General features: G+C 37.1%; 2 protein-coding genes across 3 annotated transcripts; both read left to right on the plus strand.

The window, feature by feature from the left end:
* The first annotated feature begins 177 nt into the window (after positions 1-177).
* On the plus strand, positions 178-9,688 carry LOC137956961 (GBF-interacting protein 1-like). Of its 2 annotated transcripts, none has more exons than XM_068804637.1 (10): positions 178-533; positions 1,204-1,247; positions 3,276-3,402; positions 3,631-3,763; positions 4,647-5,263; positions 6,237-6,576; positions 7,154-7,409; positions 7,534-7,623; positions 8,368-8,814; positions 9,205-9,688. In XM_068804637.1, exons 1-10 carry the CDS (start codon positions 359-361, stop codon positions 9,541-9,543), a joined length of 2,568 nt encoding a protein of 855 aa, XP_068660738.1. In that variant the 5' UTR covers positions 178-358; the 3' UTR covers positions 9,544-9,688. The 2 variants fall into 2 exon arrangements, with proteins under 2 accessions (XP_068660738.1, XP_068660739.1); XM_068804638.1 differs by having other exon boundaries at positions 4,689-5,263.
* Positions 9,689-10,237: 549 nt separating this feature from the next.
* On the plus strand, positions 10,238-24,847 carry LOC137956002 (polyadenylate-binding protein-interacting protein 3-like). The gene is made up of 15 exons (XM_068803279.1): positions 10,238-10,598; positions 13,026-13,195; positions 13,264-13,425; positions 13,718-13,854; positions 13,970-14,157; positions 15,588-15,765; positions 15,890-16,123; positions 16,572-16,687; positions 17,938-17,992; positions 18,117-18,150; positions 20,938-21,257; positions 21,438-21,584; positions 22,760-22,858; positions 22,956-23,018; positions 24,477-24,847. Exons 2-15 carry the CDS (start codon positions 13,057-13,059, stop codon positions 24,504-24,506), a joined length of 1,902 nt encoding a protein of 633 aa, XP_068659380.1. The 5' UTR covers positions 10,238-10,598; positions 13,026-13,056; the 3' UTR covers positions 24,507-24,847.
* The last annotated feature ends 126 nt before the right edge of the window (positions 24,848-24,973 follow it).

Below are 24,973 nucleotides of genomic sequence, written 5' to 3' on the forward strand. Positions count from 1 at the left end.
TATCGTCATCTCATGAACTCGAATCATTAGAAAATTCCCTCCTCTTAAACACCCTAGGGCCATTTGCGTAACTTCGTCTACGAAGGACTGTATAATCCATATCGGTTTTTTCAAACCTCTATTAACAGGAGGGGAAGCGCGATTTCAAAACCCTCGCCCTTCTCGCTCTCCCTAAAGGCGAGATTTTTCGCTTTTCCCTCTTTCTCCTTCCCCTTACTGTCAGATGCGTTACGGAGTCTCGACTCTCCTGGTTTTCCGTGAAATTTGGTGCGGTTTCCCTCAATCCCCTACCGTTTGAGGGTTTCTCCATTTCCTTTCTCCTCGCTATTCCGAGCTTTTAGTTTAAATACTTTGGGAGATGGTCTCCGGGCCGAGGTTCGACGGTGGGACTCCAGTACTTCCAGCGCCTGTCCGTAAAACCATCCAGTCGATTAAAGAAATCGTCGGGAATCACTCGGACGCCGACATCTACTCCATGCTTAAGGAGACCAACATGGACCCTAACGAGACCGCGCAAAAGTTGTTGAACCAAGGTTGCATTTCTTGTTCATTTAGTGTACTTACCTTAGGTCCGCCGATTGAATCATTTGAGGAATAGGTCCTCTTGAAGTGCTTGCTGTACTAGTTTTGGGTCTTCGCTGCTTGTGACTTATATGTCATACCGATTGACCAACTGGTTGACTCTTGGGAGTAAAATGGGCCTTCGCCTGTTTATGGTTTCAAGGCTGCTATTGTTTCTAGTGAAGAAATCTTTGTTATTGCTTTAGTTTGTGCATGTGGAAATGCTGACAAATATTCGTATGTTGAAATGATGGCAGTTATCTATAGATACTAGTGGAGTTTACTCTGTGATAAGATGAACTAGATGAAGTTTTGAATGGGGACATTCTACTGGGTTTTCTTTCTATTGTTTTACTTATTTGCAGGAACTGCTAACTTCAAACATGAGTATTGAATAAGATGAATGTGGGGCATTAAAATCTTTTGGTATTTGGTGTCTCAGGGCAGGAAGATCTTTCACTTAGTGTAACGAAAGAAACACCATACTCGATATAATTATAGGAGTGAAAATATGTGCCTGTTAATTTGACGTTAAGCAAAATTAGTACCTCTTGGAATATGGCCCGATTATTGCTCCTTATTATATTTATTAAATGTTATTTCCTCTAAATTATTGTCATGTATTCTACTTTTACTTGACAGATCCATTTCATGAGGTGAAGAGGAAAAGAGACAAGAAAAAAGAGGTACTAATTTGATGCTTTATGGCATACGTATACGTCATAGGTTCTGCACCATTATTGAAACTCTTTTGCTGCCCATAAGCATAATAGTCGACTGGTATGTTGATGTTGCTACACATGATTCTCCTAAAAATCTGTTTATTCTATTGCATTTGACACGTCTATGTTTAAAATTTTGTTTCCAAGCTTTCCTAAAAAAACGTTTGTCATAATTCATCACTCATTTTGGGCCATAACTAGTTTTATAATTTTATGGGCATTTATTTGTGGTTTGACTCTTGTTGTTAGGCATTTGCTCCCCATTTCTTTGTAATTCTTTGTTTTTGTTACTATATACATCCTTTTAAAAAAAAATTGTGGATTGAGATGAGAAGTTGATCAGGAGTCCTCAATCCGATTGATCCTTACCTTATCTCTCAACTGAATCCTTTGAGTTTGATATTATCCAAGGGAAATTTGTTTCCATACAAAGAGTAGCTGTTGAGAAGATTTTAGTGGAGAGGTCTTATAGACATAGTGACAGCTTTATTACTGCTCAATGGACTTCCATGAGGTTTCTTGTTAGGTTATTGTTGGTGGAAAAGGAAGTCTCACCAGTCTTTGGCTTTATGTTTGCTCCATGTATAAGGCTAGTCATTATGGGATGAAACGGCCCAATGCCAACATGGTGTGAGAGCAGATCTAAGCCCATATGTTTCTGTTCAGTGATTTCTACATGAGTTTTTTGTTGTTTGTTTGTTTATGTTTTCCTTGTCTTGGTCCATGAAGCGGAGTGTTGGAAAGAAAAAAGTCTTATCATTCTGTGGTTGTATATGCTCTCAGGCTAGATTGGGAGGAAGCACCCCCTCTCTCTCTTCAACATTCACTATTTTTAGTTCCAATATGTACTGATAGTGTTTGGGACTAGTGGATGTTTTTCTTCTCTTGTTGAAGTTATTTGTATTATACTTCAGTTTAGAGCTTCTCTAAGTTATTAATTATTTTTGGAAAAGATGTAACCTTCTAGAGATTTAGGGATTAGTGGAGTTCTCTTTTGCATGTCAGGTTAACTGTTTTTCCTTGTTTTCCTTGAAAGTTTAAATGCATCTTAGAGTCATGGATGACTAATAGGCGGGCAGCGTGATAAAATTGGAAAAAATATAGGATTCATTCAACTCATTTCAGTTTCTTTTGTATTTTTACATAGGTTTTTTTAAATAAATTGGACCAGTATTTTTTAAATTTGGTGAAAACAATTTTCCTGGATATCTGTTTGCAGCAAATCTACAATATATGTTCAACCATAGCAGAAGAAATTTCAGGCTAATGAAGTAATTGGAACTAGAGTCATCTCCAGCAAAATTGGTCAGGCTCAGATTTTAGATTTGGAAATACTCCCCCTTATGTAGGGGTGGAAACAAATAGGGTATACAACTTCCAAATCTGATCCATTTTTAAATATTCAGATTTGAAATCGAGAAAATATATACACTATCCATATTTTGAGTATCTAAATATGATTTTGTTGGATAATTCTGAACTTGGGTAGTATCTGAATCCGAAAACATATAAATGATGTAACCAAAGTCAAAATAAAGTATATGAAGAAGGAAATTGTACTAAGACTACGACCTGCACGAGGAGTGTTATACAGTGGATTGGCATTTTGCACTTTCCTGTTCTCTAAACTTTCTCTTCCTTTTCTGCCCTCTTTCTCTGTTTCCTCTTAGAACTAGGAGAGATAGAGGAGGGGTTGCCTCTTGAAGAATGCTTTGGTTCCTACCTGACTTGGCTCCATTGGACAGTGAAATTTAGCGCAAATTTGTCACTATAAAATAATTGGTTTTTCGTGTGAAGATATGTTTATACACTGGAAACATTTGCTTTAGGGTCAGTAAAATTCTTGTCTGGCATGTATAGAAAGATGTTGTACTTGTAGGTGAATCTAGAATTAGATAAAAATTTAGGAGATGTTGTGTAAGTTGCCCATTTTTATGTTATTCAGAAAGTCAAATGTATTTTTTTACAATGGCCATATGACTATTGGTGCAGAATGTAGGAGACAAGGACTTTGTAGAACCAAGAAATGTTATTGAGAACACAAGACAAGTGTCAAAGCCTCAAATATCATGGGATTGCAATGCTCGAAGAGGAGTCTATTACCGCCCCCTGGCACGTGGTAATGTGAATTCCTGTGGAAGTTGATGAATTTAATATTGCCTTTTGAAAAATAAAATTGACTAATGGAAACAATTATTTGGTGTTGTTGTCATCTATTCTGTCTCCATCAGTTTTATGAAGCATTGGCCAGAAAGTAAATTGTGCACACATTTTCATGTTCTTGTTGTTATTTAACAAATCTCTTTGTTGGGTGGGAAAACTGATATATAGGCATGATTAAGTGCAGGTATCAGCCGAGAGTTCCGTGTCGTGAGAGATAACAGAGTCAATCAAAATGTAAATGGGGACACAGTGTCAGAACCAGCTCAGTGTTCACCTTCAGCCAAAGAACAAGTCAAGTCGAGTGTCTCTGACAAGAGGTATTGCTTTTTTCATTGTGAACTTCTTTTTTTTTCTACATGTTTTGGGCTACAACCAATATGAAACTTAAAGTGCTTCTGGAATGGTACTTCATGCTCCTTTTAAGGATAAGAACTGGTAGTATGTTCTTTAATTTTAGTTATATCTGCTGTTGCAAACTATTTTAATTAGCATGAGAGGCGTATAGGTCGTGCAGGTACATTATTACTTCAGGTTCTTACTATGAATGCCCTGTCGTGCTATGTATGGATGATTGGGGATGTGTTGGATTATTTGTTTGAATTTTCGAATTTTGCAGCATATTTAGGCTGATTCAATAGGTGTGGTTTTTGGGAAATGTCTTTTCATGTTCAAGCTATCCTCTTCTGGTTTCTCATGAATTATAAAATGTTAGTGCTAAGAATTGAGGCCTTGCAATCCTTATATTGAGGGACCTTATGCCATGTGGTTGTTCTTGCATAATGCATTCTTATAGAGGAAACGTGGCCAAGCCTAACATAGATATCTTGCAACTCAGGTTGCCTAATAATTAGCTTGCTCTCTGTGTACTAATACATGGAATGGTAGAGGTATCTGTAGAGGTATCTGTTGGGCTCTTCCTACTATGAGCAGTGCTAAATATTGAGAACTTAGTTATAGTAGAATTACTTAATAAACAATTACATATTAAGAGCTCATAACTCCTTGGCTGAAATGGATAATTTGATTGGTGATGGCAAGATTGACATATGTCCTGAAAATTATGTATCATCCTCATAATGTTGGTACATGTTTTGATTCATTTATGAATATAAAAGTAGTGTCATATCTCCTAAATTTATTGGTTTCTAATGCTGTTAGTGCATCAATGTTTATTCTCATCCATTATTTTTCATCGTGTAGCTCTTTGGATATTCTAACTGATCAAAAGCACTCAAATGCCAGAAACATTGATCGGCAGTATGGTTCTCAGGGTTTTAACGGCACTCGTGATTTTGTTTCTGGCCGTGCCATTGATGCTGATTCATATGGTGCCCGTAGGCAAGTAGTATTGGGCGAAAAACGACCAATTGTACCCAGCTCTACTCTACGAGCCTCAGGGCAGAAACCACAGAATACTTCAGCATCTTCACTGACATTTGTATCTAGTAACTCTGCAGTTGGGTTGTATTCCAAATCCACGGACCCTGTTCACGTGCCTTCACCTGATTCAAGATCATCTGGGAAAGTTGGCACTATCAAAAGGGAATTTGGTGCTGTTGGTGTGCATCGTCAATTTGTGCAAAATTCAGTTGCTCATTCATCTCAAAATAATCCCTTGCCAGTTCCATCTTTTGGAAAGGATGGGTTGGGATCTACAGAATCACCTGGACAGTTTTCCTCTTCCAGAACAAAGAGTGGGCACCTGAGTCAAGTGTCTTTAGTCCAATCTGTTGTGCCTGGAACATCAACTAACCGATTTTTTTTGAGTAATCAACAAAATAACAAACCACATCAGCAAGCCGTAGGTCATCAGAAAGGTATGATATCATGTAAGATAGTTATCTTTGAATTTATCTGTTTGTTGCTATCAGTTTTCTACATCTTCAATAGATTTTATTATTATTCTATGAGGTTCTCAAATTTTTACAAATTCCATACAAGGACTAGGATTTTATGTTTCTTACTCCAAAAGTTAAGATGACAATTATTACGAGGTTTTAGAGGGAACATAAAATGATAATGTTACTTCAATTTGAGGACCTCATTTTAAAATCTTTTACCTGGTCTTCAAAGAACTTTTATAGCATGTTCTGATGTGCTCTGGTTAAAAATCTCTCCTTGTTAATTCAATTACAGATTTACCCGCATTCTTTTCTTCTAGGATTTTTACTGTTCAATCGATTACTGTAACATCTCTAAAATCCTTTAAGAATGGGCTAAAACTTATCATTTTTTAGAGTGTTAAAGAAGAAGTTTTATTTTGAATGTTTTATCATTTTGTTCTGATTTCTTTTTTATGTACATTCAAAAAGAAAAGTTGTTCTCATGCATCAGTATTGAGTATCTATTGTCTGGAATGAAGGTGAATTCAAAACTAGCTGGAACAATAGACTTGTTGTATATACATTACCTAAGGTTTGTACTTGAGATAGTTTCATTTCTTAATAGCTTAGCAAGCTATTATGGGGTCATCGATGCATTTCCTACTAGTCTGTCAGATACCTGAACTCACATTAAATAAGTGATCCAAATCTTTTGATCAGGTTGATTTTTTTCAGTATGCATAAAATTATTAATTGTATATACTGAAAATTTCATTCGGTTGATTTTTTGTTTTTTTTTATTCTGCTTAGAATAATAAGTAATGACTATGAGGTCTATCACCAAATAAATGAGAGGACAGCTAGATACGATGAGGCAATGTGTTTCCATTCCCAATGTTTTTCCTTTCTGGCATGTTCTTGGTTTGGCTTCTTGAGTTTCCAGTAATTGTTCATATTCCTTCTTCAGCCCCACAACCTAATATGGAGTGGAAGCCAAAGTCAAGTAAAAAGTTAGTCCTCAATGGTCCTGGAGTGATTGGTAAACCTCTTGTTCCTACTTCATCTAGTGCTGATAATACCTCAGCCACACTGGGGGAAACTTCTAATTTGCCAGCGAAGCTGTTACAAGTTAAGGTATCTGAGAAGCAGCCTGTTGTCATACCCCAGCATCTTCGAGTTGCTGAGGCTGATCGCTCGCGGTTGACATTTGGTAGCTTTGAAGCAGGATTTGATTCTACAAAGGGTTCTTCATCTGGACTTCAAGGATTTACAAATCTTGGAGAATCAAAAGACGAACCTGCAGCAAGGTTGGGCAAATGGAACCACATTTGTTTTTATTTTCGCAATCTATATATTTTATAATATTCATCCTAAAGTCGCAGTTGAATTGGCAATGATTAATGGTTAACTTGTGTGGATTGTTGGTTGGTCTTACTATTATTTAGTAATGGACCAAAGCCAGGTATGGTATGGTCTAGGTTATGTGTATGATAGTAAGAGTTTGGTGAGATGGACAAATCATGGCATAAAAAGATTACTTGCTGAATGTTAATTCTTGATAATATTATTGCAAAACGGAGGTTTCTTTGGCTTTTTATTTTTTAGCTGGTCTTCTGTGTTGACCTGACCCTATGGACTCAAGAAGAGTGGTGGTGTGATGTTCGATTTTATGATATATTGTGATATCTTGTAAAAGATTACTTAAATTATGTTTTGCCCATATCAATGTATCAAATGTCTCTGAAATTATGCAATAAAAAAGTTTTGAACTTTGATTTAATTGTCGTATTCCCTAATTCTGAAAGGGAACTATCACTAAGTTCTATTCCCTGCTTTTCTGTGCATGTCCTTGATTTGACAATTTAAATACCTTTTATCTATCAGCACGTCTTTGTCAAATCCAGTTGCTTCAAGTGAAGATATTACTGTTCGTGATGAGATAGACATCCTAAATGATCAAATTGGAACTTCTAGATCTCAGTCTCCCTCTGAAGGATCTGAACACTCACTTCCAGATAGAAGGGAGTCATCAAGCTCCCAGAGTTTGGATAACTATGGGCTGGTTCGAAGTGAGAGCCCTCCTTATGGTCCAACTGACTCACAACAGGAGAATGATCCCGACACAATACCAAGTTTTCCTGTGAGTCTAGTTTGTAATCCTCAGAAATGATCTTCTTCATAATTTACTTCTGTATCTTTTGTTATTTTGGTCTTATCTATGTTTTGTTACTTTATTTTATTGTTGCTATTAATTTTTGGGACAGGGGTATGATTCGCAGAGTGGATATGATGTACCATTTTTCAGACCTGCTATGGATGAAAGTCTGCGGGGCCATGGATTAGCTTCTCCACAGGTGGTACAGAATGCTTGTGTTTTGTTTGCTAAAGCTCTATTATGTGGCATTCATTAGCACTTTGGAAATCCTTTTGAAGGCTTGTCGTGTTGAGTTGCCAATAGGCTAGTATATGAGCAAGCATGAGATGCCTAGCCAATAGGCTTGTATATGAGCAAGCTTGAGCATGCCTTTTTGTTACAGATGGAGTTTCTATGGATTTGCATTATTTTGCTTCTAATACCTGAAAATGAAAAATATTTGAAAATTATGTATGCTACTCACTATTTCTTTCCAAAGTTATATCAATATTTAGATGCATAGGTACATGGGGGGTTTCTTCTGTGAGGTTTTGGGTTCATGATTCACTGGGGAAAAGGGGTGTTGTGTGGGTATGTGAAATCAAGATCTGAAAAAAATGCTTAGGTACTTGAAAATCCTGTATCTGGGTGCAAAACTAGTGTAGGTAAATCTGAATTCCATTCAACATTTATGGGATAGGTAGCCACGCTTTACAATATTTTTGAGGTGCTTTGTGTTGTGAAAATGAGTACAGTTACAGATTTTTATCTTTAGCCTGGGAGAAACAACATATTCTATTTTAGTAAATATTAACTGGCTGAACTGTGACCATCATCTACTTGTTATATTGTCTGTAAAATGTTGTTCTGTTGGTATAGTCTTCTGCCTTTTTATTTCTTAAATTTTATGCCATGTCAATTTTGCCCATTCCACTTATTTATTTCTTTGTTTTTCATTCTTCAGGCCTTGAGTTCACATTCAGCTATCAGTGGTCCACCTACTACAGTGGCCATGGTGCAGCAGCAACAACCAGTGGCCCAACTATACCCACAAGTTCATATTTCCCCTTTTCCAAACTTCATGCCCTACAGACAAATTCTTTCTCCAGTGTATGTCCCACCGATGGCTGTACCAAGCTATTCCAGTAACCCAGCTTACACTCACCCCTCAAATGGCAATAGCTATGTAATAATGCCTGGAGGCAGCTCACACCTTACTACTGGCAATTTGAAGTACTCTCCGTCACAGTATAAGCCTGTCCCTGCTGCAGGTCACACTGGTTATGGAAATTATAATAATACTTCTGGGTATGCTATGAGCACACCAGGGTCTGTTGGTGGTTCCACTGGCATTGAAGATGTGTCACAAGTCAAGTACAAGGAAGGGAATCTTTTTGTTCCCAATCCGCTGGTGAACTTGAAATCCTTTTCTTTGTCTTTATTTGGAATATATTTTCCCTTTGTTATGGATTTTGATATACTGTGTGGAAGGGCACTGTTTTTGTTATTAAATATAGTTCAAAGATGTTAGCTTTTATTGTTCTTGTTTTCCTTGTTACTTTAGTCGTTCATGTTTTCAGCATCCTAAAATAATGTTATTTTGATCAGAATCTTGATTTACAAATGAGTACAAGGTTTAGGTATCCCATGTAGTTCTGTTTTGTTTTCAGGGTCAATGGTTCTGATGAACTATCAATTAAATTTGATCAGAAAGAAGAGTGAACACAGTTTCTTCTTCTTTTTCTTTTCCATGGAAAACTGTCACTCAGGTTTATAAATTCTCTGAATTTTGATTATGCAGGCAGAAACATCTGAGATGTGGATTCAGACACCGAGAGAGCTTCCTGGAATGCAAACAGCACCTTATTATAACATGTCAGGTCAGGCACCTCATGCGACATATGTACCTTCACATGCAGCTGCTGCATCATACAATGCTGCCCCAACACAACCTGGACATGTGCCATTCTCTGGTTTATATCACCCCTCTCAGCAAGCCACTATGACTAACCCCCATCACTTGGTACACCAACAGTTGCCTGCAATGGCCGGGAATGTTGGTGTGAGTGGCCCTGGCCCCCAACTTGGAGCTTACCAGCAACCGCAACTTGGACACCTTAATTGGACCTCGAACTTCTGAAATATGTTTGGTTGGTAGATGTAGAGTTCTCTGGTTTTCCTGTGCATTCATAATGACTGTAATTTTAGGATGAAGAGATCAATGTTACTTAGCATTCTTAAATATAATTGCATATATCTCTCAGGGCCCTTTTTCAAAAGTGTAGTTCAAATGCCCCTTCCAGTTCGAATCTATTTTGGTGATCCGCCGAGCAAATATCCATGCAAATAAGCAATGAATTCTAGTTTATGATAAGTGGATAATGTCAAGAAGTCTACTGTCATAGAAAAATAAAATATTTTTTTTTCTTTGACTAATTTAAGAAGAAAATAAATACCTGTTGATTATTTTATATATTTATAATTCTATTTATTTTTAAGTGTCTATGCATTTTCACATCACTATTTATTAAAGGAGTAGGAAATAAGAAACTTTGTGATGTATTTTTAAACTTTTATAATTGGATTTAATTTAATTAAAAGATAAACGATATACATCCTTATTGGACCTAACTGAGCCCTCATCGTTGATTGGGCTTTTCCGACGATCCATTTAAGGGTCTGAAAGAGGGGGCAGATGTTTCCGGACATGTAGAGGCAGTAAGCGTAGTAGGGGCAGTTACAGGTCAACTGACGTGAAAGGCCTCGACAATTGTTAAAATGGCCAGAGTGACCTAAGTACCGTAGTCCATATTCCGTAGTCACCACCCCCGTCCAAGGAGCCTCTGCCTCTGGAGCCGCACCGATTCACGCTTCCTTCCCGGCACCCTCTATATCTTTCAAATTGCCCTGCGGTTCTTGTTCCCTTTTCCCCAAATTCCTGCCTCGTGTTTGCGGCTTGTGATCTTCGTCGGGGCAGGGATTTTGCATTCCGATCTTCCCCTCAGAAGCCCTAAAACACACTCCGGTTAATCTCCATCTCTCTAGTCCGGTTCTAAGTCGTTTTCTTCGCGGTACCTGTGCGATCTCTGTCTTAAAGCCTCGCGGCCTTTCTACCTGTGCTTTCTTGCCAGAATTTATTCCATTGAAAGGACTTCAGAAAGACCTGAAGACGAGATTGAGTAATTTTTTTTTAAGGTACGTATTGTTTATCTCACTTTTATTTTTGTGTTTTTCTGTGTTTTATCCTATGTTCTCTGTCTACATTGAAGTGCGTTTGTTAGAGTGCGAGTTTACAGAGAATTTGAATTTGCGAACGAACTATGACTTCGTTTCTATGTAATCAGCATGGTATTTGCTGTCCTCGAGCGTTCGGATTATTTATTAATAGCGATTGGTTGCTTATGGTGTGGAAAGTTCTTTTCTCCTCACGAAAAAGTGTTTCTTTTGTAACATTAGGATGTCTCAGTTTATATTTTTGTCATAGGTCTTGGATAGTTGGTTAAGTCATCGAAGGAATTCCGACTTGTTGCTCTTTTAGAGGTGCTATTCTAGTTTCGTGGGAGGACTATATTTCCAGTTCCTCTTTGAAAATTAAGCCTTTAAAACTATTCTTGACGCTGTAATTGCGTTTTTGTCAAAATTATTTTGCGCTGCTTTTCCACCTCTTAATAGAAGAAGGGCTCATGAAATTCTCTCTCTAAACCAAATTCTGGTAAATTAAACTAAACTTTGGGCAGACCATCCACCATCCATTGAGGACAACAGCTTCAACCCACTTGTTATACTTACTTCCCTATGGAACTACTACTACTTATTGATGCGTTACTCGATTAAAGGCCTTTCAGAGTGTAGGAACAACATCAGTTGCAAGTAATTGGGATCGAACTGCGTCATATTCTGACATCAAACTGTTAAGGGATTTGGCTATACGGAGCTGTCCTTGCTGTGATCGAAGCTTAGATTCTTAATGGCGAAGGGATGATATGTTTTAATATTCAGTAAGATACTTTGCAGCTCATTGGATAATCAATAACTGAGCAATCTCCCCTCTTTGATCCAGAAAATCTTGAATACAACTTATAGATTCTAGATAAGTGCTCTCTTAATCATACAAAGATTTTAGTGACTTCCAAATTTCTTTGGAGGTCTCACAAGTCATCACCTGCTTTTTGACTTTAACTCATGCTATTTAGGTACCAAGTCGTGACTAAACTATCTTTTGATTCCTGATCATCAGTCATCGGTTAGGAGGGTCATCGCTTGAATATCTTGTCTTCTGTCTAGCCTTCAGATAAATAGCATATAAAATATCACTAAAGGAGCACTATATAAGCCTATGTGAATGAGGTGGAGCCCACATAGTGCATAAAATTAGGGTACCAATGCACAATTGGTATGGCCACACATTCACTATATAGTAATTTGTGTGAAACAAATTCAGAAGAGGTCAATTAGGGCTGACATCAGCGTTAGGATGATGACACAAGCAATATGCAGGTCTGCAAAAAGCTGTGCAAGCAAAGAATTGGGATAGGGAACCCAAAAGAACCCTCCAGGGACTTCATAAAGCTGTTGAATTGACAGCACAAGCCATCAACCTTTATCTTAAATCAGCAGTAATTTTGTGACATCCCTCTTTCTGGAGGGTTTGTAGCTTGAGAAAGAGAAGAATCTCGTTGAAGTCCCACGGCAATCTGATCAATTACTCTGATGAAATATGAAATATAAGAAGAAATAAAGAATGAAAGAAGAAGAAAAAGAGGAGAAGAAGTTAGAAAGAGGCTGCTTTAAGAGAGCAGCAGCTGATGGATCTGACCTTGACCTTAATTCTCTTTATAAACTCACTTAAGTTAAAAGAGTACTAAGTGACATGTATAGCCTTCTACCATGAACTTTTATAACTCCTTAAATTACAGTTTAGAATGACACAAAAGTGTAACCAAACAGTTAGCTATCCTAAGAGGGACATAGAAGCATCCAAAGACCAAAATTCCCTTTTTACATATATTTCAACAAATTGCTTAAAAAATCAGCTCCTGTTGTAACTTGGGCCTTTGGCTCTATAGTCACATGGGGCAGGGGATTCTTGTGTGAGGTCTTGAGTCAACTCTCTCTAGGGTAAAGGGTTCAACATTCAAAGAAAAATATCAGCTTCTATCATGTAAATCATTTCCTGCATCTGCAATTAGGCCCGTCTGGTGGGCCCTTGCATAGATTTTGCTGTTTGACTGGATTCTTGCTTTGACCAAAATAACAAATTACATATTAGTTGAGATTCTAACTCAACTGTTGAGCATCATTCTTAAGTAAATCTGGGAGTAATTGAACTTCTAATTTGAGAGCAATCTGAGATTAATCATACAATTCTAGCATTTTTTTTTCAACTTTATTTCTCTTCATATCCATTTCCTTTTCCTATGAAAACTATCACTTACATCCCCAGACTTTTAAGTTAATTTTCATACTCGTTGTTATATATGAATGGTTTTTTGCTGAATCTATTTTGATCCTTTTCATAATTTTTGCTCATTCCATTTGGCTTCTCTTTCTTTTTTATATGTAGCCTCCGTGCTTCATATCTCTTAGATTCTTAGGCATGCGGCCTGATTTATGTTTGTGTAGATTTGCACTTTGGTAAGGGCATCTTCTGAGGATGAGCCTACAACCGGCAATGCAGCCAAGAACTTCTACAAATGGATTTGGTCGCCGCCGAGTTGACAGAGAAGTAGGATCTCGTCTTGACAATAAATCACATTTGGGAAGATCATCCTCTGGCAGTTTTGGAAATGCAGGTAAAGATCACTTTTATATCAATAATTAGCCTGTGTTTTTATTGTTTCTCTAATAACTTTATGTGCAGGTGTAGTGAATGGAAGCAAAGTTGGAGGATTTGAAAGTCCATCACGTGATCGATTAATCTTTCTAACAGCATGTCTTATTGGGCATTGTGTGGAAGTCCAGGTCAAAAATGGATCGCTTTTCTCTGGGATTTTTCATGCAGCAAATAATGAAAGAGATTTTGGTAAGTTCTACTTTTTTGGGGGATTTCTTTATTGTCTAAGCAAGAGTTTTTCTTTTCTTTTCTTTTTCTTTGTTTTGTTTTTAGGTATCTCCAGTATAGAACTCATATCCAACACCCAAAAAACTGAGTCATGTTGGTAGATTCAGTAGGTTCAAATGTCAGTAACAATCTTTATTGACTGATACAAACCATATTGGCCTTTCCAAAGGCCAATACAACTCAACTTTGATGAACTGTGGTTTAAAACATGAAAACAATCTGCATTTTGATTGATTGGTTATGGTTTTTGAAGGCATTATTCTTAAAATGGCTCGACTGGTCAAAGATGGTTCTTTAAGGGGACCAAAGTCCCATCCTGTTTCTGTTAGCAAACCTCCATCAAAGACATTGATTATACCCGCTAAAGAACTTGTGCAAATTATTGCTAAGGTATGTTCAATCCTGCATAATAGGTTTACAGATGCAAATTTACATCTGGGACTCTTGTTGTTCCAATGAATTTTGGCATTAAAAGGCTTGTGAGACTAACATTGCAATTATTCAGGATGTTCTATTCTCTGAGGATGGATTAGTAAATGGGTATGCACATGATAAACGACAGGACATTATGATAGATTCTTTCATTTCACAGCCTTCATATGTTGAAGAAAGGGAGCTGGAACGTTGGACCCCTGATCAAGATGATCCTCAGTGCCCTGAATTAGAAAATATATTTGATGGGCAGTGGAACAGGTGCATGCATTAACTGAACTCCTTTTTTAGGTTTCAGGGGGATGTTCTCCTTGCAGTATTCGACCTTGTTGGATGGGAACTTTTGTTGCTTTTGCTGCCGACTCCTTGTTCTGTTCATTTTCTACTTTTTTATTCATTTATGCAGTCTTTTACTCTTATGTGCATGGATGGAACTGCTTGTTGAACTCCTTATAATGTTTCTTAAGAAGTACTATAATGACATGCAGTTTTGTTGATGTTGGCATGTACTGTATTTTCAGCATATTGATTTATGTGATGAAAGGAATTTATGAATATGGAAGGAAAACAGATGCTGGTAAATGTAATTGTTTTTAGAGGACATGAGAATGAGAAATGTATGATGCAACTGTTCTGTTTTACCTATTCAAAAAAGAGAAGAATGACCACCTGAGAGAAAATAAAAAAAGATCGACAAAGCGGACTGTCTATTGCTTGCTGACCTTGAGAAAAATGCAAAATTCTCTTTTGATTTAAAATTCTTGTTGTTAACATCCTTTCTTTTAAATGGGCTCTCTTGTTAGCATATTTCAGAAATTAAAGATGGCAATAAGTAGTCTGTGAGCTTGTTGTTTCACTCCTTTTAAACATTCTTTCTTTTACGTGGAGAGTCATATGCATCTTCAGAAAATAAATATATCACTGATTAGTATTGTTGGTTTGCTCTCTTACCCAATGGCCTAGCTAATTATAAATATATTTTTTTAAAGCATTTTAAGCCAATTATTTGTATTTGCAAAATTTGTTCCAAATTCTTTTTATATGAATCTTTAATTCCATAAAATTGTTGCCTTTGTTAAGGAAGTCCCACATGGATTAGTGAGTTGAAAGATCTTGAGTTTATTTTTTGGGAAAAAGGCTTCTTAGGTTGGCTTGTCATTTTGGAATGGGCCTTGGACCCAACTTCACTTACCCAACTTCACATGGTATCCGAGCGGGTACTCATGTGGGCCTACACCTAAATTATCCACTTGTAAAGCCACAAAAGAGGGCCTACACCTAAACCTAAATTATCTACTTGTAGAGCCACAAAAGAGGGCCTACACTTAAACCTAAATTATCTACTCGTAGAGCCACAAAAGAGAGTCTACACCTAAAATTATCCATTTGTAGATTCACAAAAGAGAGTCTAGACCTAAATTATCCACTTGTAGAGCCACAAAAGAGGGCTTACACGTGAGGGGGAGTGTTAAGGAATATTCCCTCATGGATTAGTGAGTACAAAAATCTTGAGTTTATTAGTTGAGTAAGAGGCTTCCTAAGTTGGTTAGTCATTTTGGGATGGGCCTTGGACCCAACTTCACAGTATTGTGTCATATCAATTCAATTGTTACATCTCTTGAAAACAACTATCTTCTATGTATTTTTGTACTTACTTGAGGATATTTGTTCTCCATTTAATTCCATGCCAGGAAATGGGATCAGTTTGAAACCAATGAAGCACTTTTTGGAGTGAAAAGTACCTTTGACGAGGAACTTTATACAACAAAACTTGAGAGAGGCCCTCAAACGAGGGACAGAGAAAGAGAAGCTTCTAGAATAGCAAGAGAAATTGAAGGGGAGGAAACTGAAGATCTCCATTTAGCTGAGGTGGGTTACAAAAATGTTCTGTTTGTGCCATAAAAAAAAAGGAGTCCTGTGCTTTTCCAACTAGCAAATTTATCATTTGCCTGTCCCTGCATAGCAATTTAACGTTCTTGACTAATTTTGACAGGAGAGGGGCCTCCAATTCTATGATGATTTTGAATTAGATGAGGAGACCAGATATTCTTCAGTATTTAGGGGAGTTGATGATGGCAGATACGAAGAAACTGATGACACAAAACTAGATTCACGGAACACAGAAACTTTTGGAGATTCTACTGATTCTGTCATTAACAGAAGCTTTTCTGAAATGACTGAGAGGAAAAGCAGTGATGGAGGTCATGTTTCGCCAAGCTGCTCCGTGGTAGGCTCTGAGCTTGCATTCTTTGTTCATGCAATGTTAGATATTATTGTTTTCCATCAGTCATGGATATTACATCTGTATAAGGTTAAATTTGGAATCATTTTCATTCTCAAAAAAAAAAAAAAAAAAGGAAACTAATAGTGATATGCAGGTTATTGTTTGTCATAGTGTTGGAAAGGCATCAGTTTTTCACTAAATATCCAGATGTACTGTTTAGTCATTCAAATTAATAAATTCAGTCCAGTTTCTTTTGTAAGCATGTTGTTCATGTTGAAGAAGTTGTTTATGGTGTCTACAGAAGTAGTAAAAGAGATGATTTGACTGTTACCTCCCCACCCCCAACAAAAAAAAGTCTCCCATTCCAACCAACCACACACACTCTACCTCCTTGATTGTTATTTTTATTGTGTCTTATCAGTTTGCACAATGTATATGCTACTTTGTACAGGAAGAGGTACCTGACTCTCAAAGACATGCTACCGGAAGTGTGCATTCTTCAGGTTCTGCTGATCAAGTCATAGATGGCCTGGATGGTGTCTCAGTCACTGCAGACACTCAGAGCAGGTTCCTAGTGACTTTAGTTGTGTGGTCTAACTCAAAGTTGTTTACTGTTTCCATAAGTCTGTACCTTTTTTTTAAGACGTAAGCTTGTATTGCCTTAACTTTCTTTACTCTGGAAAAACAGTATAAATGATTTTATTTAAGTATCAAAATTTAAAAAAAAAAAGAATTCAGTGATATGAAGAAACCTAGCCAGAGTTTATTGAGGAAGGATGCATCTCAAAACAAGATGGTGACAGGAGGCACATGCTTTTGCTGGCCTTATAAGCACTGGAGTTAAGATTTATAAGATTTACTCGAATTTCCTTCTGTTTATAGGAAGTTGACATAAACAATCTTCATGTGCTGCTTTGCACATTAATTTTGAAATTACATTTTAACCCTCATGCACTTGTGTTCTCAGAAGTCGGAAAAAGGTGAGGAATGGTCTGTAGTGATGCATTCTTATTCCTCATTGTTATAATTGCCATTTCTACTTTCCCTTTTAACTTCTTTCTCTTTTATGAAACTGACAACAGGACTTGTGTGATGCAATTCCACATTAGGAAAGCTTGTAAAATAAATTAGTATGAAACTCAAATAGATAAATACAGATGAGGTATTGATGAATTAGGACTGATAAAAATAATAAAAGTTTCAGGTATTTTAAATAGTTATCTTCCAGTTAGCCCCATAAGTTTTCATTTCATGTTAAAGAAAAAATTGATGTTGGACTCAATTTTCAAAAAAAGAAAAGTTGTCTCTGAGAATTAGAGAAAAACATAAAATTGCTGTAACAATTCCAGGTAATTTATATGCTTATCTTCAAGTGGGTGCCATTGAGTTTGCATGCTAGAAGTAAAGATTTCATATAGAATAGAACAATCTAACAATTAAATAAAAATTCATATAAATCCAAGATAATGCCTTGTAAATTTTGGAGATGAAGGGATGATTCTTATTTGTATTATGATAGAATTGCCATATTGGACAATATCTTAATATTTAAAGGGGAAGCTGGATCCAGTGAAATGTAAAAGAGGAATTTTAATGAGGGTGTTTGATCATTTCACTTGTTGGAAACAATGAGGGCAACACAACATGGTTTCTCTTTATGGTTATTGAGATCAGGACCACTTGGATGTAGATTTTTTTGTTTAGGCCAAAATATTGTTAGACTGCCATTGTATGATACATCTTATAGTCTTGTTCAACCTTCTTCTTGTATTTCATTGTCTAAAACATTTCAGTGTAACTGTTTGAGTCACTTTCAGGTTAAATGAGAGCTTGTGCACTGATTGCTCAAAGGATCCAGCAGAGAGGAAGAGTGTAAGTTGATTGTTTTTAATGGGATTTGTCTTATTTACATTATTGGCATTTTTGCTTGATTATATTGTTCCTGTTAACATTCCTTCTTGTGCCACTCTCTTATTCATAACCTTTGTTAATACAGATTTCCGAGGAGGCTCATTCTTCGAAGTCTGAGAGTGAGTGAAATGCTTATGATCTGTTGTTGTTATCTAATGTTATGTGTTGTTGGGCAGTGTTCTTCTATGACTAGTTTCATATGTTGTTTACTCATTATTAATTGTTTAGTGCATGGGAATGGAGGAGGAGATCCTTTTCTATTTTATCAATGTACTGTTACCTACAACCATGCTTTACCCTGTGGTAGAATTTCCCTCTTCATCTTGTTAATAAAGCAGCCTTGGGTTTTGAAGAGCAACAAACATATGTAAATGCATGTGTTTTCGTGATTAATGGTGGTCTGCCAAAACAAAGTGTGGCTTATTACTAATAATATGGTTCTGGTTCAGTTACATTTATATCTCACCTGCTCCAATCTTCTATCTAGAACAATTTGCATGAGAAATAATGATCGGTATATGAAAAAATGACTGTGTTTATTGTTTTAAGGCGTAAAACTTCTAATTTCTTGAAAAGTGAAGTTGTTCTGACTGAAATCCAAGTCAGTAAGCATGTTTCAAAGATAAGAATTGAAGAAAGTTTGAATTGGTTCCTTGGAGTTGGCTACTTCATTATGATTCTCCACGGGATTATGTTGAAGGTGTCAATAATTCTAGAGTTATTCGTACAAAAAATCCCCACTAGGAATAAGCTTTTTTCTTATTAATAATATATTCTGGATAGTGTCTCCAACCCCTGGCCATGGCAAGTCCGAATAGCACTTATTTTCTTCTGTGAGTATGTTACCTGCCATGCTTTTGAGTTACTAATGATCGTTAACATGCTTGAATGCCTTTTGTTGCCCTTTTTTTAAAAAGATGTATATATTAACAAAGAGAATTACAAAGAATCGAGGAGCAAATCCCTAACAACAAGAGATTGAAAGGGTTGCTCCCAACTTGGCTAATACATCTGTTGACGAGTTAGCAGATCTCGGAATGTGAGACCAAATACAAGAAAATTGAGAAGCAATTTCAAGAATCTCCTAAAAAGAGTCTCAATGGCGCCACGCGAGGGGGGGGGGGGGGGGGGGAGGATGCTCATTCTCACCAACCAATTACCACCTTTGAGTCCCCCTCAATGTGAAGGGGACAATTACAATTATCTTTGAAAACACAGAGCCCATTGAGAAGACCTTGGAGTTCAGCCTTCTGTTGTCCTAGTAGCCATTGTTGGTGTTCTTGGATGCTAGTCACACTGCATTCACTTAGCATTAGGATGTCTTATCTGGGAAGAAGAGGCCCTCATAGTAAGTTGATAGATGTCCTGAAACTGGCATTAGGCTTTCTTACAGGGAATATGAGGCCCTAAAAGTAAGTTAGGGGTGGGAAATTCCATTTTTTTTAAATTAAAAAAATGTTGTTAAATTGTGAGCTACGGCATAAGTACAGTTCAGTATCTTTTAGAGGCTGGATTCTTTTGAGAAAGATAACGCAGTCTGGAAAATAGAACTCAAGGGAACCTATTTTTTCTTTTGAAGTGGAAGGTTTAGTTAACTTCCTCATGAAACTCTAGGTAAGTTTCCATTGACACTATCTGTCTGACAAACCAGTATTGTACTTATTTCCAAGCTCCTCTTATAGCCCCATGCAAACTTCAGTGAGAAAGTTTGGCCCTGTTGTCTCCTTTCAAAAACTTTTGCCATTTCTTCAAAGAAAAGTAATAGCCTAGAGCAGCCTAGTTTGGATGAAAAATCTAACTTGAGTCTGATGATCTTCTCTTCTTCTTTTTGAAACACTGGTGGTGATGCTGTATTCTTACTTGTTTTCATGTCTTGGATTTGGGCTCATGATGTCTAAGATATATCCTCAGTTTCCCATTTAGTGTTGCCCTTCACTTTGGTCATCATTCTTGGTGTTATTCACTGTGAAACAAGTGGATAGGCAACTTTTGTTGTGGTTCCATGGAAAAGGTTTCAGGATTGGCCTTTAATGTGTTTGCCTCAAGTTTATGTAGAGAGAGAGAGAGAGGGTCCAAGTTGCTTAAAGCTGTAAAGTATCTTGTGACTATTGCCCTTGATGGCATATCTCTTCTTGAATGATGTGAATTCCAATGTGGGATGAGCTCCCATTGGATCCTGGTCCTGCTGGGTTACATTGACCATGGCCATTCTGAGATGGATCTCCTACTACTGAGTTGGAAATGGGAAGTAGTCTGCTGGGCATCCTGTTTACTTACAATAAAAAATTCAAGCCCAGAAAATGGGGCAGTATTTATGAACACTCTTTGACTGCTTTTGAGGTCCTTACTGATACGTTGGTCGTGTCCAAGTGGCATGTGACTTTACAAGTGTAATATTTGCTGGAGAAAAGGAAATCGAGCCCTTTGCAAGTGTAATAATATAAGCATTGTTGATGATAGGCACATCAAAAAATAGTGGGAGAGTGGCTAATAATGTGGTGGTGTTATACTTGATCTTGCCCTCTCATTCACTGTATAGTCTTTATTTAGCCTTTGGATTTCCCTTTTCTTTATATGCTCTCGTTCATATACTTTTCTTGATTATAAGCCGAATTCAGTGTTTGCGCACGGGTTCGAATCCCGCCGGCGCAAAAACTTCAGTTGTTTTCAAAAAAATATACTTTTCTTGATTATGGATACATGAATATCGTCTTCATTTTTGTTTATTTCAGCTTTGATATTTTTGGTTGGATAAATATTTTGTCTAATTTACGTATCGAGGATGACTGTAAGCAATCTAATGAAATTATAGTTGTTATAGTAATTGAAGGAAAAGGAGAAATTTAATGCTTTTATCATAATTGAAAAGAAAACAAGTAATTTAACTGTAGTATGATTTGTCACAGATATGCAGCCAATATCAAATCCAAGAAAAGACAGCCTGGACAAAGGAAGTTTATCTTCAAGTGCCACTGCATATGCTCCATCCTCCAGTCCCTCAATAAGACCGGAGCGTGTTAGTGCTAGTGGTGAATTTTCAGAATTGGGAGGCCCCGGAAAAGTAGCAAAACAACCTGTAAGCCATCGTGGACGACCTGGTAGCTCTACATCATCTACATCAGAGTGTGCCGGGCCTAGCTTTGCTTCTAGTGGTCCTGGACTCTCACCCAGTTCATCTGTTGGGTCATTATCATCAGAAAAGTCATCACTCAATCCTAATGCAAAGGTGGTCCTTTCTTATTCTAAGTTAAGATATATTCTTTCTTATAAATCCTAAGGGTATGGCTGTTGTCCTCAAAAACAAAAAAAAGTAAGAAAAGAAAATCATCTGGCTATGCTTACCTGGATCTTATGCACTCTTTATTTTACCACTCTGTCTCAATTCCTTTTGTGCTTTGTGACTCAGGAGTTTAAGCTAAATCCCAATGCAAAGAGCTTCACACCATCTTCAGGTTCCTTAAGGCCTCCTGCCCCTGGACCTGAAAGCTCCTTCTACTATCCCGCCAATGTGGCCACTGTTCCGCATATGCATGGACTACCACTGGGAGTTGGGGTGAGCTTGCTGTTCAGCTGTTTTTGTTTGTAATATTTTATTCTGAATTTGGGTATCATAGATATTACTTATCTTAATATATATCTTGATAGATAGTGACATGTAAGTATGTTGGAGCTTCATCCAACCATACTTCCTCAGCTGACCTCCAAAATTTAAAAATTCTACACATTACTCGTTTGGAGGAGACTGTTTCCTCTTCTGTATTGTAACATTTTTGGAATGAAAAATTTCTATATAATACTGAAAAGTAATGGTTGTTTGCACTTGGTTGAAGATAGTTGGGTTTAAATATGATATTACCTTATGTCTTAATGTAGGCTGCATATAGGTCATGGTGTCTTTCTAAAACCTAGATTTAGTTGGTAGCCAGATGAAGGTTGAAGCCATACCTGATAAGATATATTTTGATATTCAATTAAAGGAATTCACATTTGAACGTGTGAGCTTATCTTGATTAAGTGGTGACTCTGAAATTTGTGTTTAAGCTTGATTATAATATCATGATGGTTAGTCTTGCATAATATAGTTTCATGTTAGTTCCCTCATGGGGGCATTTGTTTTTCAATCTGTAACTGGTGATGCCAACTGAGAAAGCCAAGGAGACCTAGGAGGTCACTTTCTCCATGACAAATCTCTTATTTCACTACTAATTTTGCATTGTGTAGATTTATGGCCAATGAATGATGTTTACAATAAAGTGTATCAGTCTTGAGCTCTTATAGATTGTTGGCATTTGAGAACTTATATTTCTCAGCTGACATTGAATTGCATTAGCAGTTTGACAGACTCCATATTCCATTTACTTGCCTGCATATTAAGCCGAAGCTCCTAATTGAAAATGCTTAAAAAGATGCTAATGAGAGAACCAGTCGCAAGATACAACTCTGAGATTAGTAACTTGCACTTGTCTTTGTACTTGGTTAACTGTGAGAAATCCTGCAATTTTTGTTTCAGGTTTTGTATTATTACAATTACGTATATCTAATCAATCATTCTGTCATCACTATGTTACAACTATTTTTTTTTTTTTGAAACGCTATGTTACAACTATTAACATATATCTATCACCATAAGTCTGTCATATCTTTCTTCACGATCCTTGCACTCTTGTCTGTGTATAGAGTTATGGCATGAAAATTGTTTTTGCAATGACCCAAGGAAACATCTTGCAGATTGGGCCTTCATTTGGTGGGAACCAGCCAGTTATTTATAATCCACAAGGAGCACCATTGCAGACGCATGGGGGATATGTCCATCCGAGTGGACCACTGGTATCGATTTATGTGCATTACTAGCTTGTTTCAGTCGGCATACCTCTTAAGTTTCGTGTCTGCAAAAGGATGACTTGATTTCAATATTTACTTGTAGTATGGGCAGCAGATGTTCGTTGGTCAACCAAGGCAAGTCTTGTACATGCCAACATATCATCATGTAAGTGTGTTATGCGTTTTACTTCTTTTTCGTCTTTTTCTTTTTTTGGAACAATGTGTATGTATTCATTAAAAAGAAAAATGGGGTGTAGCCCTACATAGTTAGTACAACTGAAAATGAAAATAATTGAAAGAATTACAGTCAGTCCATATTATGAATTAAATTTACAAGTAGTTTTTTATATAAAATCCCTTCTTTAGCAAGTGAATTTGCCAAAGAGTTTGCAGAACGAAGCACATGCTCCTCAAAATCTGTAAAGGCATTGTTAGATCTGAGATTTGCAGGAAATTTTGATAAAATCTCCATGGGGGGTTCCCTAAGCTGTTCTCGAATGAAACTACCGCAGAATTATCTTCAACATTTGAAGACTTAAGTCCTCGAAGAACCACCTGCACTTCTGCTTCCTAGAATCTACCACTTCATCTGGTCCTGATTAGGATAATAAGGTATAACCCCTATGATCTCTTATGATGCCACCAACACCCCCCAGCTTCAAGATTTCCTCTTGAACTAACTTCAAAATGGAGTTTGAAAAACCCTTCCTCTGGGGAGTCCCAGCTTCTATGCCGACCTGTTTTAAGGCATAATTGCATAAAGTGGCATTCTTCCAGTTGAGTCTTCAAGCAGCACCCGTATAGTCATAAAGGCAGTTGTTACTTGAGTCCATGTGAGCACCATGCGAACTGATTTCTCAATAAAAGCACCAACTGAGCCAATCTCATTTGAAAAGATCCTATTATTTCTTCCTAGCCACACAAACTCTATATAACTGCTCCTTCAAACTTCCAAAGTGTATTACCCAACGAAGGGAGTGTAAAAGAAGAAATTTCAGTAAGCCATTCATTGATTTTCTCTGAAAGGCAAAGAGAAAGGCCAAGTGTCACAACTACCGTTTACAAAGAAGTGAGAAACAAAGGCTTGTTGGTTAATGCCAACCAGTTCCGCTAAGGAGTGAGAATTTTCCCAAGCCTTTATTGTCATTGCTCATCCATTAATTTATCATTAGTTTTATATATGGTGAAAACGAAGTGATTATTGATGGAAGAAAGGAACTGAAATGCAAACTATTATGCTGGTGCTACGAAGAGCCAGTAACCACAGAATTATGGAATATTTGAGCTTCTTCTATGTGGTTGTTGTGATCTTTATGCTGTGAAAGGGTGCAAGCTGCATCATTGTTGTAACCATTCCTGTTCTTTAATAAAACTACAATATGAGCCCTTGATTCTTTTGTGCAAAGATTGCATAAATGGTATAAAGAATGAAATTGTTGGTAGTTTTCCTTTTGAGTTGGTTGTTGTTGTTGTGCTCTGCAAGCAATTTGATTTTTCTCTCGTCCGTGGAAATTCTCTACAAGCACTCCAGGTTTTTTTAGTCTGAAAATCTCTTCCTTTTGTTATGATTTCTTCTAATATTTTCTACTCGTGTTTAATGTGTTTTCATATTGGCCTGGTACAGGAAATGCAGTACAAAGGAAGGGATTTCTAAACATTTAACCGAGGTTTTTAGGTGCTATGAAGTACTACACTTTGGGGGTGTGAGTTCAATCATTGGTAGAAGGCTAGCATTCCGCCAGGGGTTCAATAAAGGCACAAGAGAATGGAATCCCGTAAACACTTCAGATTACTTTAAACTTCATTTTCATGCCTGTATTTTTATAGTTTATAAGAATGCTGCCACTTTGTGATATCACCAAAAGTTTATTGTTAGATTTCTATCTGCCCTTAATTTATCGTGCTGAATCTAGTGATATGGGTGTGGTGCGAACGACATTCTTGCCATGTGATAATCATAATAGTAAGTCGGTCCTTTCGAGTTTGCCTCTTAAATGGGTCGTTAGCCTGCTTAAAAGCTTCCAGTATTGGAGAAGAGATCATTTACCATTTCAGAAGTCAGTGATTTGTGGAAGGTGGCATCCAATCTTCCTGGATCCTCCACTAGACCCTTTTTATAAA

Source organism: Aristolochia californica, unplaced genomic scaffold, assembly GCF_029961685.1.
Source record: "Aristolochia californica isolate CCGP_79_NKW_82.1479 unplaced genomic scaffold, dmAriCali1.0.hap1 SCAF_2, whole genome shotgun sequence".
Taxonomy (NCBI): Eukaryota; Viridiplantae; Streptophyta; class Magnoliopsida; order Piperales; family Aristolochiaceae; genus Aristolochia; species Aristolochia californica.

Excerpts from the sequence above, each read along its gene's own strand:
- LOC137956961 (XM_068804637.1), top strand. The coding sequence starts at position 359 with ATGGTCTCCGGGCCGAGGTTCGACGGTGGGACTCCAGTACTTCCAGCG. Across the intron at positions 6,577-7,153 it reads AAAGACGAACCTGCAGCAAG|CACGTCTTTGTCAAATCCAG; the intron begins GTTGGGCAAATG and ends TTTATCTATCAG. Across the intron at positions 7,624-8,367 it reads ATGGATTAGCTTCTCCACAG|GCCTTGAGTTCACATTCAGC; the intron begins GTGGTACAGAAT and ends TTCATTCTTCAG.
- LOC137956002 (XM_068803279.1), top strand. The coding sequence starts at position 13,057 with ATGAGCCTACAACCGGCAATGCAGCCAAGAACTTCTACAAATGGATTT. Across the intron at positions 16,688-17,937 it reads ACTGCAGACACTCAGAGCAG|GTTAAATGAGAGCTTGTGCA; the intron begins GTTCCTAGTGAC and ends AGTCACTTTCAG. Across the intron at positions 23,019-24,476 it reads ACATGCCAACATATCATCAT|GAAATGCAGTACAAAGGAAG; the intron begins GTAAGTGTGTTA and ends GGCCTGGTACAG.